Genomic DNA, 13,370 nt, shown 5'->3' with positions numbered 1-13,370 from the left:
TCCACAGGGTGAGCGGGGAGATGATGGAAGCCCTGGGGCCAAAGGCTATCCTGGCAGGCAGGTGCAGTAAATCTAGTGTTGCGATGCTGATTGAGCAGGGCCACACACACACAAACACACACACACACACACATGCAATTGATACAACTATGAATGAAGGACGAGAATATCACCTCTTGTTGTAAACCCCACTTCTTGAAATTATTTGAGTGATTCTGGTCTTTGAGTACATTTAAATTAAAGGGAAATTAAAGGAGAGCATTGAATTCCTATGTGTTTTATCTGCCTGGGCAGAATAACATTATCAGATTTTGGATGCTTGGGGTGAAGGTTTGGGGGGGAAAGGCTCCAGCAAATGTATCGAGCTCCACCTGTGGTGGAATTCAGCAACGGATGCTGCTGAATTTCTGCTATCGTGAGGAAATAAAACGTCAAACGTTTTACTTAGAAAGCACAGCCCTGAGGGAGGAAAGGGTAATAAAAGTGTGACTAATGCCACAGCTCCCTGGTTCCAAATAAGCTTTCTCTGTCCTTCCAAACCTTCCTTGGCCCACCTCTTTGGATAGTGTTTAACATACATTAAGAATTCAAAGCTGAGGAGCATTAGGGCTTCTCTGCACTTAAAATCTGTTCCCTTATAGCTTTAAGCGTAATTAAACTCCGCTGGATGGCTGTTCACTCGCTTTGGTCTTTAAATGTTTTAGATAAGGCAGGGTCCAGGCACGGGTCCCATTACACCCATGCTTTAACACGACAAAACTCAGAACCCCATGAACACGATCGATTAGGTTTTACCAGTACGAATCACGAGGGCTGTATCTTTACGTGTATCAACCCTGAAGATTTTGGCCATGGTGTTCATCAGAATTTAGAAAAAGGATGTAATATTCAGCCTCTTTAAGTCCTGGCTTTTGACCAAGGATTTCATTTTATCTAACATGTTTTAGCTGATTGAATCCTAAGCAGAGCAGAATCTTACAGCAAGGAATAAGCTCAGCTGCTGGCTGTAACCACATGAATATGTTTATCGTTTTTTAACCTCAGGGTTTACCAGGGCCTGTAGGAAGACTGGGGCCAAAAGGAGTCACAGTAAGTAGATGTTGAGGACATTTATTATTTTTTGTTGTGGTAGATACAGACTTTTTAAGGAAGTATGTTTGGTCAATGAATTAAATGCTCCTTTTAGAGTAGTCAAGTTAGTTAAATTAAAGCAGGTTTAAATGCAGCTGTGCCCTCACTTGACTTCCTTTAGCATCCACAGTGAAGAGAAAAATGTTTCTTCTTTGTTAACAACACTGTTGAACTTACACTTTCTTAAAGGAACCGTAAAACGCCTCTGAAATGCCCGCCTAACCAGTGTGGGCACATAAAAAGACCAGTGTCATAAACGCCATTCATCTGCCCTCGTTAACTCCTCGATCATAATAGCAGATGGTTTTGTTAGTTTATAAAGTACTGCGGGCCAAATATCATAAAACTGTATTTCTTTGGTGCAGAGTGTAACCGTAATCCTTTCAGATGGAGGCTTTAGATTTAACGCCATTGTTATTTCTGCTTTTCCGCTGAGCAGGTTTGGCACAAAGATCTTCAGAGATCCCTGATGCGAGGGTATGTGCCCTTGGACTACATCGTGGAAGCCAGCACCATGCAGTCCATGGGCATATACACTTGCTTCAAGGCTTTGCTCTTCAGGACACCTCGACTGTAAAAAAAAAAAAAAAAAAAAAAAGTGAAAACAAAACCTGGCTGAGCTGTAACAGACTGCAACTGTTAGGACTTAAAAGTGAATTTTGTTAAAAATTTTGTTGACATCTTTCAGTTCTGAATAATACCAGTCACCTTTCCCCAGTCTTATTGTGTCCCCCATCGTCCTTTTTCTTCTCTGCATATCTGCTCCTTATCCTCTACCCCATCTTTTATTCATCCTTTCAGGGTCACATTGGCATCCCTGGGCTTTTTGGCTTTCCTGGTTCTGATGGGGAGAGAGTGAGTATTAGTTGCTGTGAGAGTAAATGATTGCAGGGCCTGCATTATGACTGTCCACGGGCCAAAATGATGAAATAGAAATACATTTCACTGTTGCAATAATGAGACACTGGAGGCAGATTTCACCAAATCAGTATTCGAAGCTTAAAGTGGAGCAAAGTCTCGTATACTGTGTTGGATCGAGCCTCACGCCACAACCCAGCTGCTGTCCTGGATAATGGTAAAGTGGAGAAGATGGGTTTAAATATACTTAAACCCAGTCATAATTCAAATGACCACGGAAGTCCGCAACAGTGGATCAAAACAAAGGCACCACATTTCTTAGGACTTTAGTGCCAAGTGTTCCTCGCTGCAGAGGATTTTGATTTCAGTCGACAAAACTCACACCACATCTCACATCACGAGTCACTTTATCGCATTCCCAATGCTTTGATCAAAATGCATGATTTTCATCACCTGATTGGTTTTGTCTGATTATTCTGATTTTTTTTCTCTTTAAATATCCTTTTATGTATTCATTTTTTCCCTGAGCATTTTTTAGATCACCTGAAGAAGATCATAAGTCCCATTACAGCGTTTTGAGATTGTAATGTCTTCTACGCCTCCCTGCCTCCCTGAAGAATTAACTTTGAATATTTGATTTGAATGTAAACCTTGTTGCTCATCTAAAACAAACAAAAAAATGCTGTTTCTCTGTTCTCATTTCATCAAGTAATTTGAGTTTACTTGGCTTTTTAAGTATCGTATGATAAGATTAGAAGATTTCAGCTTATGCACTTTCTGTAGGATATTAAACATTTTGGTGTCTCTTCGCTCTGTTTTCTTTTCTGTTTTGTAGGGAATTCCCGGCGTTCATGGGAAGAAGGGCAAGATGGGTAGGCCGGTAAAGTTTTCTCTCAACATACTTCCCAGACAACATTGTTAATGCAGCCTTGTGGTACTTAAAATACTTGTGATCTACTGTAAGCTCTATTAAATGACAGGCACTCGTATAGACAGTTTAGTATCAAACCCCTTCAGGCGTTACTCGTAAATTTGTGGAAGAAAGTTCCTCACTGACACAGTGACGTAGTGGAGAGCCATATGCACCCTGACCAGTGAATTAGACGCTTTGGCAACATGAATGTTTCTTTTTGAAATCAGGAATTACTGCTTGCTTTCACATTGAAGTGGGTGCATTTATGGGTCTTTATGATTAATTTCCTCTTGCTGTCGTTGATTCAGAAATTTTGTGTTTTGGACAGTGTGCTTATTACTGCCCTTGTAATGGATTAGAGGGATATGATAATGGGATGTGTAAGTTGTGGGTTTGGCCCTCTGGGAGCTTTACCCACAGACCATGGAAGTCTATCGTCATTGGCGCCTGGAAGTAAATTTCCCAGCCGTCCAGGCTAACATGGAAAATACTGATATTTCCCAGGCTCAATCTGGTTGTACATGATTTTTAAATGTTGTTATGTAATTATGGTCAGTGACATATACGGAGGTCTAAAAGTAAGCATGTAATAGCCAAGTCATGAGCAAGGCATTTCTCTTGGTGTGAAGGGAAGTTAGTTACTTTGCCTATTGTAAAAGATACAAAAAAGTAAATGGCAAACTGACTATTTTTGCAGCTTGTGACATTGAACTGCTACACTTTTCGTGTCTCAGCCATACAAATGCTATTTATCTATTAACTTCTGTTTTGGAGTAAAGCAGTGAGGAGGTACTTCATTTGCACTGGTCTCAAAATAAATACAACATGGGGAGAAATACTTGCCCGGCTCTCTGAACAAACTGAGCGAGTAATTTTTGGAGCGAGGCAAACTTTTCCACATTTGCTGTTGGCTTCATGTTGAACCAGTTATTGCTTATTACCATATTTATGTGAAGAAGCAGTTTACCACGCAAACATTCCCATCTCTGGCATCTCTTTTGGTCCGTCATTGAATCCCCTTCTTTCTGTCTACAGACAGAGAATGAGGGAGATCTCTCTGCTCGTCTGCCATCTATCATTTGCTTCTCCTCAGCTCTCGCCTTCTATATGGAGTGCTGAGCCCTGATGTGTGGCAAGTTGCGTGTTGACCTTGGCATGCTGACAAGCACACGATGAGCGTGTGGCCTCATGGCTGCATCACGCCTCTTGTTCTGCCTCTATAATGGAATTACGAGCACCAAGCAAAAAAAAGGCACAGTCAGCAATTCCTGGGCCAAGCAGCTTTATTCAGCCATTTAGGAAAGGTCCTGGGGGTTTGGTTCGCAGCCCGCTGAGCACTCCGCACACTCATCGCTTGGAAACATACTGCTGTGGAATTTCCTGCCGGTCTCCCAGGAATGAAAGCACTGGGAGCGTAATTGATGGGATTTGCTTGGCTTTGCTCTGCAAACTTCTGTTTTGGGAAACACTTTGTTGATCCCCTGTGTTTGGTGTAAAAACTTAAGTGACAAACCAACTTCTAAACACATTCAGCATCCAAATGGGCATTTTGGCATTGTGAACATGATAATGTCTCTCAGTACCCCCTCTGGTTTCATGACCATCCTGTTTGTGTGTGTGTGTCCAGGGGTTTTTTGGTGACTTTGGAGAAAGGGGACCTCCTGGCCCTGATGGGAACCCAGTAAGTGAAAGAAAGTTCATCTCTGGCTTCATCACTGTTGGCATGATGCAGTTCCTCCTGTAGCTCCGGAAATGACACCTGATAGAGAGTCCAGTTAAACAGGCTTTTTTCTTTTGCTTGGTAACGTTTCTAATTGAGTACAATAAGCCAGAAAGCCATGATAAGAGCTGGTTGAATTTCCTGAATGCTTCCTTGAATACCTCATTTAGAATGGGGAAATAATGCACCATCCCAGAGAAAAGATACGGAAATAAATCCATCCCACAAATTATGCAGGTGCAGCATTCAGAGACATAGTAGATTATTTCAGCTGGGGGTCATGTTCATAAAATTAAACACTTAACGGCATTTTACGATAAGGTCAAGAAAAAGTGCTTGGGAAAAGACAACAGGAGGGGTTACGGTTTGATTGTATGTGGACATTTCAACGCTTTATAACCACACAATATAATTTTTGTAGCGTGTTTTGTGCTTAAATGCAGTTTAAAGTGCTTCCAAAGAGACCCTTACACCAGGAGCAAGTAAACCTGTGATATCTCTTATTGTTTAGCGTAGAGCAGCGTAACAAAGTTCGAGCTGTTCGCACATTCAGATATGGCAGACCATTTTATTTTTATACAAGACCGGCTGTGAAGCAAATCCTTACAGTGATTCAACCATTCACTCACCCACCATAATCCACACTGATATGAGGGCAGCAGCATCAGATTCACTTTGCGCTCCTCTTTCTTTAGTTTGACCCTCACATGCTTGTGACTGACAAGGTCAGTGTTAGATTAAAATTGGCTGACCTCCAAGAGTCTCCAAGCTTCGCTTCCTGTCCCTCCAGAGGGAAGAAGGGATGATGTTCCATTTGGCCGAATTCATCTCCTTTCATTCAAAGAGAGGCGGAGGAGGCGGCAGGAAGGCCACACTGTGCTTTTCTGTGTGCTTCGTCTCTCCACTGTGCGTGTAGCTCGGAGAGGATGTAGGCATGGCATGTGGATGTGAGGTAGACAACAAGCCCCCTCTATGTGTCAGGTGTCAAGTCACTCACTTGCTATGCTAAACTTAGGGAGAAAACTCTAATCATCAGAGAAAATATAGAAACACGTTGTATTCTTTTAACTGAGTGCGACCCCTACAGTTCTACAGTCTCTTATGTGACTGACTGTGTTGTTTCTTCACCTTTCATTTCTTCTCTTCATCTTGCTCAGGGGGATCTGGGAGCCCCTGGCCCATGTGGAGTCCCTGGTCTTATTGTGAGTGTTTTATCACCTTTGATTTATTATCTAAATGTGTTTTATTATTTCTACACTCGGATTACTTGTCTCTCCAGGTCATGTTTTTTTTTAAAAATGGGAAGTATTTGGAAACTGAACGGCAGCTTTTAAAGTGCTACATAAAATCATTAGAATTGCAAAGAAGGGGATCTAAAACACCTCTTCATCTTTTCTCAGCTCAGAAAAAGCCTGTTAGTTTTATGCAGCATGTGCAACTGCGGTGGATTTTAAATATCATGACTTACTGCTCCAGACTCCAAACATATCCAGAGAGATGGCTGCATCACTAAACCGCCAAGTGCCAAAAACAGGCATTAATCACATTTTTGTAAAGCACATTTGATAAATGTGGCGTGTTATATTTCTGGAAACCATCATTTTTCCTAGTTATGCTCAGTAGTTGCATTGGATAAAGGTGTGTGTTTTGTGTTTGATGTTGTTTGCAGGGAGATATGGGTCCTACTGGCTTAATGGGCTTTCCGGGACTGCCAGGACTCAAGGTAAAGCATGCGGTTCTCTACTTGCTTTTGATACTGATCAATATAAATTGGTTACATCAAGGTAGAGGTAGTTGTTAGCTGGGAGGTTCTCAAACTATATTTAATCTCACTTTGACCTGACATATGGTCAGTACAGAGGTTTATTATTCTATAGAGTGTATAAATCACTGTGACTAGAATACCGGTGTGCCCATGCATCATGTTTTTATCACTCAGTTGTTTAATATTTTATTTTTCTTATCAGGGAGTTCCTGGAAACCTGGGGACAGCAGGACTGAAAGGTGATAAGGTGATCTGCACATGTCTTTTTTTCAAATTACTAGTGTTTGAGGTGACAATTTTAATAATTCTAGACTCCCGCAGTGTGTAACATGCTGCTGTAATGGAAACCTTGTTTTACTTTATTAGTTAGCACTAATATATCAGGAGTTGTTGATTGAATGCTTCTTTTGTAAGCATTTAGATTATTTTTTCCACATGTCTGTTTTATTGCAGGGGGATGTTGGCTTACCAGGAGAGCAGGGGGAGTCTGGATTCCAAGGGGACAAGGTAAGTGCAACCTGCTGTATGCTCAGATTTTACAGCAGATCGACCCTGAATAAGTCGACTTGTGGTTCAATCCCCGATTTTGGAATTTATATCCAATGTTGTCTATCAAATCTGCATTTAGTGTGTCATTTCTGACACTAACAATGATGGATTGCTAAGACTTGGTAAAGGTCCTTGTGTTGCTCTCGAGTGTTATTGATGTACAATCCATTTACCATTCCGCTGTATTGCAACCAAGCCACTAAAAGCAATGTGAAGATGTTTTGCAAAGTGCCCTACAGCACGATGAACAAAACTCTAAAAATTGAAAGTGTGAAAAGCTTTTGCAAAAAACTGTATGTGATTTTTTATTTTTATTTTTTTGGTTTGATGTCCTTATTTGTCTTGTTGACTTGGCAGGGCAGCCGCGGCTCACCTGGGCTGCCGGGTCCTCATGGAAAACCTGGACCTCAGGTATTTTCTTTACATTGTTCAAACACCTGAGGAAAATAATCTTTAAAGGCTTTGAGATATTCATAAATGATGATACCTGTAGAGTTACTGGCATGGAAATTCCAGACAAAGTAATTAGTACTGCACTTAGATAACTCCCAACAGAGGGTAGTGATGTATCGTTCCCACACCCACTGCAGTGTTAGGATTCCTTGAAGTGAATTCAAATTAAGTTCACAAGAAGATAGTTTCTTAAAGGGTCCAATAACTCTTGAAATGCACACAGGATAAAATGCTTTGGGCAAGGCTTTTGGTTACGATGGATGGAAATCTTCAAAAATGTCTGAAAGGAAACTTCAGGCACTCATTTATGATGAAGAATTTTGATTTAATCAGGCACAAACATCCTCTTAAAGAGCAGAACTGATGTAAATTTCCAGCATTAGTGCTTTCTGAGATTTAAGAGTTGGCACTTGCAATCAAAAGTGTCCTAAATATTTTCAGTCAACACCCACCTGACATGAGTCTTCCATGGAAAACAAAGTCTCTTCCAACACTGAAAGCAGCCTGTCTGAGGAGCCTAATTAATTCTTCTTCTTATGATCTTAAGAGAGATTAACTGTAGAGCTTTACATTAATTAAATTTCATATTCTAACTTGGATTGACTTGAGCTTGAATGGCATAAAAAGGATGATTTCACAGGTTCTACAAGGCAGATTTCTTATCAATTTCAAAATCATTTGGGATTTTCTTGCTTGGTTGCAAAATGTTGTTGCTCAAATTAAATTTTTATGAATCAATTTGCTTATTTGGATGTTTCTTTGATATTTCTAAGGGCATACCTGGAGAAAAGGGCCCTGATGGTATACCTGGTCCTCTGGGCCCAGAGGCAAGACCACTTCCTCTTATTCTACATTTGTAATAGCTAATGGGCATCCAAAGAAATACATCCTATCACTGTAAACTATTTATCAGTTCAAAGCTGTGAATGAATCTAGTAAGGAGTTTAACTTCCTGACGTTTTCACAGGGCTATCCAGGTGACATTGGCCTGCCGGGGAAAAATGGCCCTGAGGGACCTAAGGTGTGTGGATTGACATGAACTTGTTTCAGTCTTCTGAAATGAAGTGAATTTTCACTCTCAGTGTCTCATAATTAGGGAAAGCAAGGGACAAGAGGTTTGCCAGGACCAGCAGGAATGCAGGGACTTCAGGTTGGTTTTACATATTGTGAAAAAAAAGTTAAAGCTACAAGGAAAGTTCCTTTCTCTCAACTTGTGACTTTTTTTATTTTCTTGTATTTGACAGGGTGATGAGGGACCGCTTGGGCCAGCTGGACTCTCTGGAGCCGAGGTGAGTGCCGATTGGATAAACCCTGCGGCTCAGGATCACTTTGAAAATACAGTGACACAGTAAAGATCTTCACACAATGCCACAAAACTTGCTATGCACAGACTCGCACACACGTGTTTCTGTCTAAATTTAGTTTGGGATGAATGACCATGAGCAGTTATGGCTGCTCAGTTCTTTGGCTGACTGATCTTTCTATTGTTCTAAAGCTGTTTTGAAAGGCATCCTATTGGACACTTGGTGCTCATATTACCAGATTGGTTAGCAAATTGCTATTTTGTTTTCTACCATAAACACATACACAAACACAAACAAAAGTAATTGTAAATGTTCATCCTAAACATAGAGGTGTTTATGTCCATCTATAAAAGATAAAGATGGTGGATTTTAGGATGAACACAGAGGAAAAGGAACATTTTGTTCCAAGATGAAATAATATTGCTATGTATTATAGTAATTGCTAGTTGAGAGGACAAATGTGAAATCGCAGAATGAATATTGAACTTATTGAATTATTGAAATTGAATGTTTGCTTTTTTAAATTTCCTCATTTCTAGATATTCTTTCATTGCAGTATCTGAGGATAGACAGTGGGGAGGGCATGCAAGCTAAACTCAGGATTTTATGAGAGACAAATTGGGTAGTTTACAATACTGAACAGTTTTTAAATGCAGCTCTTTTTTGCAGCGGTTGGCTATCATCTCCCAAAAGCCACAAGTGATTACTGAAAACAAACACTAAAGACCCAAAGACAGTTTTGAGTAATAACCAGCTCTTATAGCTCTTTCTTTTCCTGGTCGTAAAGTTTCTGAAAAGAACAGCTTTTGTTTTGGCATCAGCTGTTGGTTTGTGAGGTGCCACAGCCTCGTGAGGGCCAGGAGACTCACACACTTTCTCTTTTACCAGAGCTACAGGGTTCTTTGTTAGTTTCGTGGAGCTGCTGTACACTTCTCTCTGTCATTTTTGCTTTCTGTTCAGGGCAGACCTGGGAGGCAGGGATTCCCTGGACTGACAGGCACAGATGGACCCAAGGTCAGACTTAATTGTCCACATTTGCCGCTGAGCCTCTGTCATCCCTAACTGAACATTCTCTCCCTGGTTGTCTTTTATGATAATGTATCAACTGAATATGTTTAAATTAGATGTTAATCCACTGCCACCACAGGGATCTGCCCTTTAAGACCATTTCAAACGAACTGACCTAAAATAAAAGGCATGAATATGTTTTCCATAGGGCGAGACGGGGACAACTGGTGAGGTCGGGAAGCTTGGTGAGAGGGTAAAGGCATTTCTCCCTCTTTCTGTTGATTATTTTTGTTTGATGCTCTGTGCATGTCTCTTTTTTTGAAGTCCCACAGATGAGCGGCCTATAATGAGAAGTTTAAGTTTACAGAGATAAGAGAAATAAAAGGCAGCCATGTTTTCTCTCCTTTAGGGGCTGCCTGGTTTTATCGGGCCTGTCGGAGAGATGGGTATCACTGGAGAAAAGGTTAGCATGGTCAAAATTGACTATACTTTGCTGACATCCGTTTGTCTCTGAAAGGGTTATGCTATTAATCAATCACTCACTGGACCGGAAAGATATTGAACAAATTTCAAAGTCAGTGAATTGTCAAATATTTGCCTATAACCCTCTCCAGAATCTGCAGATTTTTCTACTTTTCTCTACATTGTTTACTTGTAAATTGAATATTTTTGAGCTTATTGTTAAGAAGAACTAACAGTTGCAGGCCAACTTAGGTTTCACTAAATATGACTTGCGGTTCCTCAGGGGGATCGAGGGAAAATGGGTGCCCCAGGGCCGCCAGGTGAAACGGGACCGATGGTAAGGAGTAAGTCTGGACCCCATCTCTTGTACCCTGAGGCGTTCAGTTCTGCATTTCTAAGGGATGGGGATGTGATTCTTCGGAAAGATGGGTTTAAATAATTAAGGGAAAATGTAGGCTGGTGCTCATACATCTGATAAATCTGATAAATCTCAGCGTTAATTTATAGGGAGTTGTTTTTAATCAATCATAAAGATATAAATGATTTGATGCTCTATCCATTAGGGTCACACTGGAATACCTGGAGTGACAGGACTGCCTGGACTGCAAGGGATCCCAGTAAGTGTACATTTCTCACAGCTTTATGGGCTGCTGCAACTTGCCATTGATAGAAATAAAACTAAGACTTGTTGAGTCTTTTGCGGTCAAACTCCAAGAATATATATTTTTTCCACAAACATGCAGGGGCCTCCTGGTTCCCGCGGATCCGTCGGCATTAGAGGACCCAAAGGCAGGAGGGTAAGTGAATAAAATCAGTGTTCTTATTGTATTATGTAACCTTTGAGTGAGATTTCATGACAACCTTATCTAATGATATAACATAACAATTCAGTTTATACCCAATTTATGAAATTTGTATTATGACTTTTTAGCGATGAACGTGTTGTTGGATAGTTTGGTTCATCACTGTGACTGAAATATCTCAACAGCTGTTGTGTATAGTGCCAATATTCAGGAACATCAGAAATGGTAATCTGGCAAACTGAAGACCATCCAAACGTGTCTGTCTGTGTGTTGAAATGCAAGGTAAAGCATTTAGGTGCAACCTCACAGAGCTCCTTTCTAAACTTGTGGCTCTGAGAGCGACTATCTTGTATGTGCTTATGCAGAAATGGCCATCTTCACTGAGAAACCAACTGACACAAAATGCCCCACAAGTACACAAGAAGCACAAAGTAAAATATAAAGTGCAGCATATTTCCAGACGCAACAGATCATGGCAGATTCTCCTCCTGAATACAAATCTGTACTCCTGAAACACACAGACCAGACAGGACAGCAGGGATGTTACGATACCAAAAACTTAGTAACAGAGATCCAACTGAATTATTGATACCTAATTCAGTTCAAAGTATATGAAACAGATGGGTTTCAAATGCAGCTCTTGTATTAAGAAGCTGCTCCACCCACCGTGTTCTTATACACAGGCATACAGAGACATAGCATTTACAGATATGAACATTTGGTTTTATGAAAAGCAAACAACGGAACCACATGCACCTTTAGTACCGAGTGCAGATCCAGATGCCTGTGCTTGAACCAGTTAAGTTTCAGATGTTTCCTTGTTTAATTTGAAACACTCTCTCTGACACACTTTGATTATGTGACTCTGATGTTAAGTATCTCAGTGTGAGAACCGTAGTGTTTTTGATTAACTCATTTTTAACTACTGATTTCTCTGCAAAAGTACAAGTGGATGCACTAATGCACCCCTCCTACATGATGCTAATGTCTCAGCTCTCCTCCTTTACGTTTTCTTTGCCCCTTTATCTTGTATTTCATACATCAGCATCATTTCATCATCATCAGCATCATTTTTAAAGCTGAATCTTTTATGCTCTTATCCAACCGGACTCTTGTGAATTTAAACCATCCTTTAAGCCTCACATGATGCATTTCTTATATTTGCAAGCCAATCGTTACTATCGTTTTCTCTCAGGTTCTTCCGCAGTACTTTTCAGTGGAAAGCCTAAAATATGGGTACTTTATAAGACTATATAGGTGAGCTTTAAGCTAATGAGATGACAAAAACACAGACCCCTAAATAAGTTTGAAGAACTTTTTCTAGCTTTACTGAATATTTGTATCTCTGTATAACGTCTTAAATTATAAGAAAGCAGGCAGCTTGTGATTTATTTATGTAACTAATCAAAAAGCTTTCTTTTAGGATGATCATTGGGTTGAATTTATGACTTTACTCCCATGTTCCATTTGACACCATGTTCACATGTTGTCAAACAAAGCTCGACTAAATACCTAAACTCCACAATGTTTCTCAACACGTGTCTGTTATCATCAGTTAGCAATAGAGATTTCAAGTCCTTATTTATGTAGGAGCTATATACTACTCTGGCTCTGTTAAGCTCTCTTTTATAAGATCCTCACATGAAGATCCAGCCCGGCACATTTGGTCCTTCATTGCACAGACTTTGAATAGTTGTAATAGTGAGTCCTTTGATTGTAAATAGTTTGGTTTGATTTTAAAGGCAGGAATGAATCAGCTACAAAACCTCTGACAATCACCCCTTTCTGCAGATGGTACCACTGCTGTAACTGTGGAAAAGTGGGGTCCACACTGTGGGAGTTGGGCACACTGCAGAACTAAATTGCAAATGCCAAGTGTTTGCTTAATTGCCGCAATGTTTGATGCTGTCTCTCCAGTGTAGGATCAACTAAAATACACTAACAAATTAAACCAAAAGCACTGCTTCCCAGCTGCCAGGTTCCACCAATCTTGGATGATGGAAAGATTTTATTTGTTAAACACTCTCTGCTTTAGGTCAATCAAAGAGCAAATTATCATTAATAACAAGTATTATTTCTTTCACAGGGTCCAAGGGGTCCTGATGGTTCTGTTGGTGGAAAGGGGTCTACAGGGGTTAAGGTGACAACCATAACACGCTTAGAGAAATGTTTGGCCTTGAGATATCCGCACACATCAAAAATGTGACAAGAAAAAAACGCCCATAACTTGAATTGTGGCAATTTTCACTGATTCTAGTTATAAACCGTTCTGAACATCGGAAGAATATTCAGAGAAACAGCCTTTTTATCTCCAATTTTTATGAGCTGCATCTTAAATCAAAGAGCTTTAAAGGATTAATTGTTCGGGCAGCGCCTGGCAGTCAGACATGTTTTCACTCGAGGA

General features: G+C 40.4%; 1 protein-coding gene across 1 annotated transcript in view; it reads left to right on the top strand.

The window, feature by feature from the left end:
• Window positions 1-13,370, top strand: part of col27a1b (collagen, type XXVII, alpha 1b) — a 59,777-nt gene that overhangs the window by 26,095 nt on the left and 20,312 nt on the right. Inside the window, exons 9-29 of the mRNA XM_072387443.1 lie at window positions 8-61; window positions 1,045-1,089; window positions 1,933-1,986; window positions 2,825-2,869; window positions 4,530-4,583; window positions 5,780-5,824; window positions 6,292-6,345; window positions 6,590-6,634; window positions 6,841-6,894; window positions 7,294-7,347; window positions 8,163-8,216; window positions 8,357-8,410; window positions 8,486-8,539; window positions 8,634-8,678; window positions 9,654-9,707; window positions 9,910-9,954; window positions 10,111-10,164; window positions 10,447-10,500; window positions 10,727-10,780; window positions 10,907-10,960; window positions 13,053-13,106. Of these exons, the coding sequence (XP_072243544.1) occupies window positions 8-61; window positions 1,045-1,089; window positions 1,933-1,986; window positions 2,825-2,869; window positions 4,530-4,583; window positions 5,780-5,824; window positions 6,292-6,345; window positions 6,590-6,634; window positions 6,841-6,894; window positions 7,294-7,347; window positions 8,163-8,216; window positions 8,357-8,410; window positions 8,486-8,539; window positions 8,634-8,678; window positions 9,654-9,707; window positions 9,910-9,954; window positions 10,111-10,164; window positions 10,447-10,500; window positions 10,727-10,780; window positions 10,907-10,960; window positions 13,053-13,106 (1,080 nt within the window). The remainder of the gene's footprint in view (window positions 1-7; window positions 62-1,044; window positions 1,090-1,932; window positions 1,987-2,824; window positions 2,870-4,529; window positions 4,584-5,779; window positions 5,825-6,291; window positions 6,346-6,589; window positions 6,635-6,840; window positions 6,895-7,293; window positions 7,348-8,162; window positions 8,217-8,356; window positions 8,411-8,485; window positions 8,540-8,633; window positions 8,679-9,653; window positions 9,708-9,909; window positions 9,955-10,110; window positions 10,165-10,446; window positions 10,501-10,726; window positions 10,781-10,906; window positions 10,961-13,052; window positions 13,107-13,370) is intronic.

This window comes from Leuresthes tenuis, unplaced genomic scaffold, assembly GCF_036924035.1.
Source record: "Leuresthes tenuis unplaced genomic scaffold, fLeuTen1.0.hap1 SCAF_6, whole genome shotgun sequence".
In the NCBI taxonomy this organism is placed as follows: domain Eukaryota; kingdom Metazoa; phylum Chordata; class Actinopteri; order Atheriniformes; family Atherinopsidae; genus Leuresthes; species Leuresthes tenuis.
Note: the sequence above shows the minus strand (reverse complement) of the source record. Positions and strands in the feature narration are given on the sequence as shown.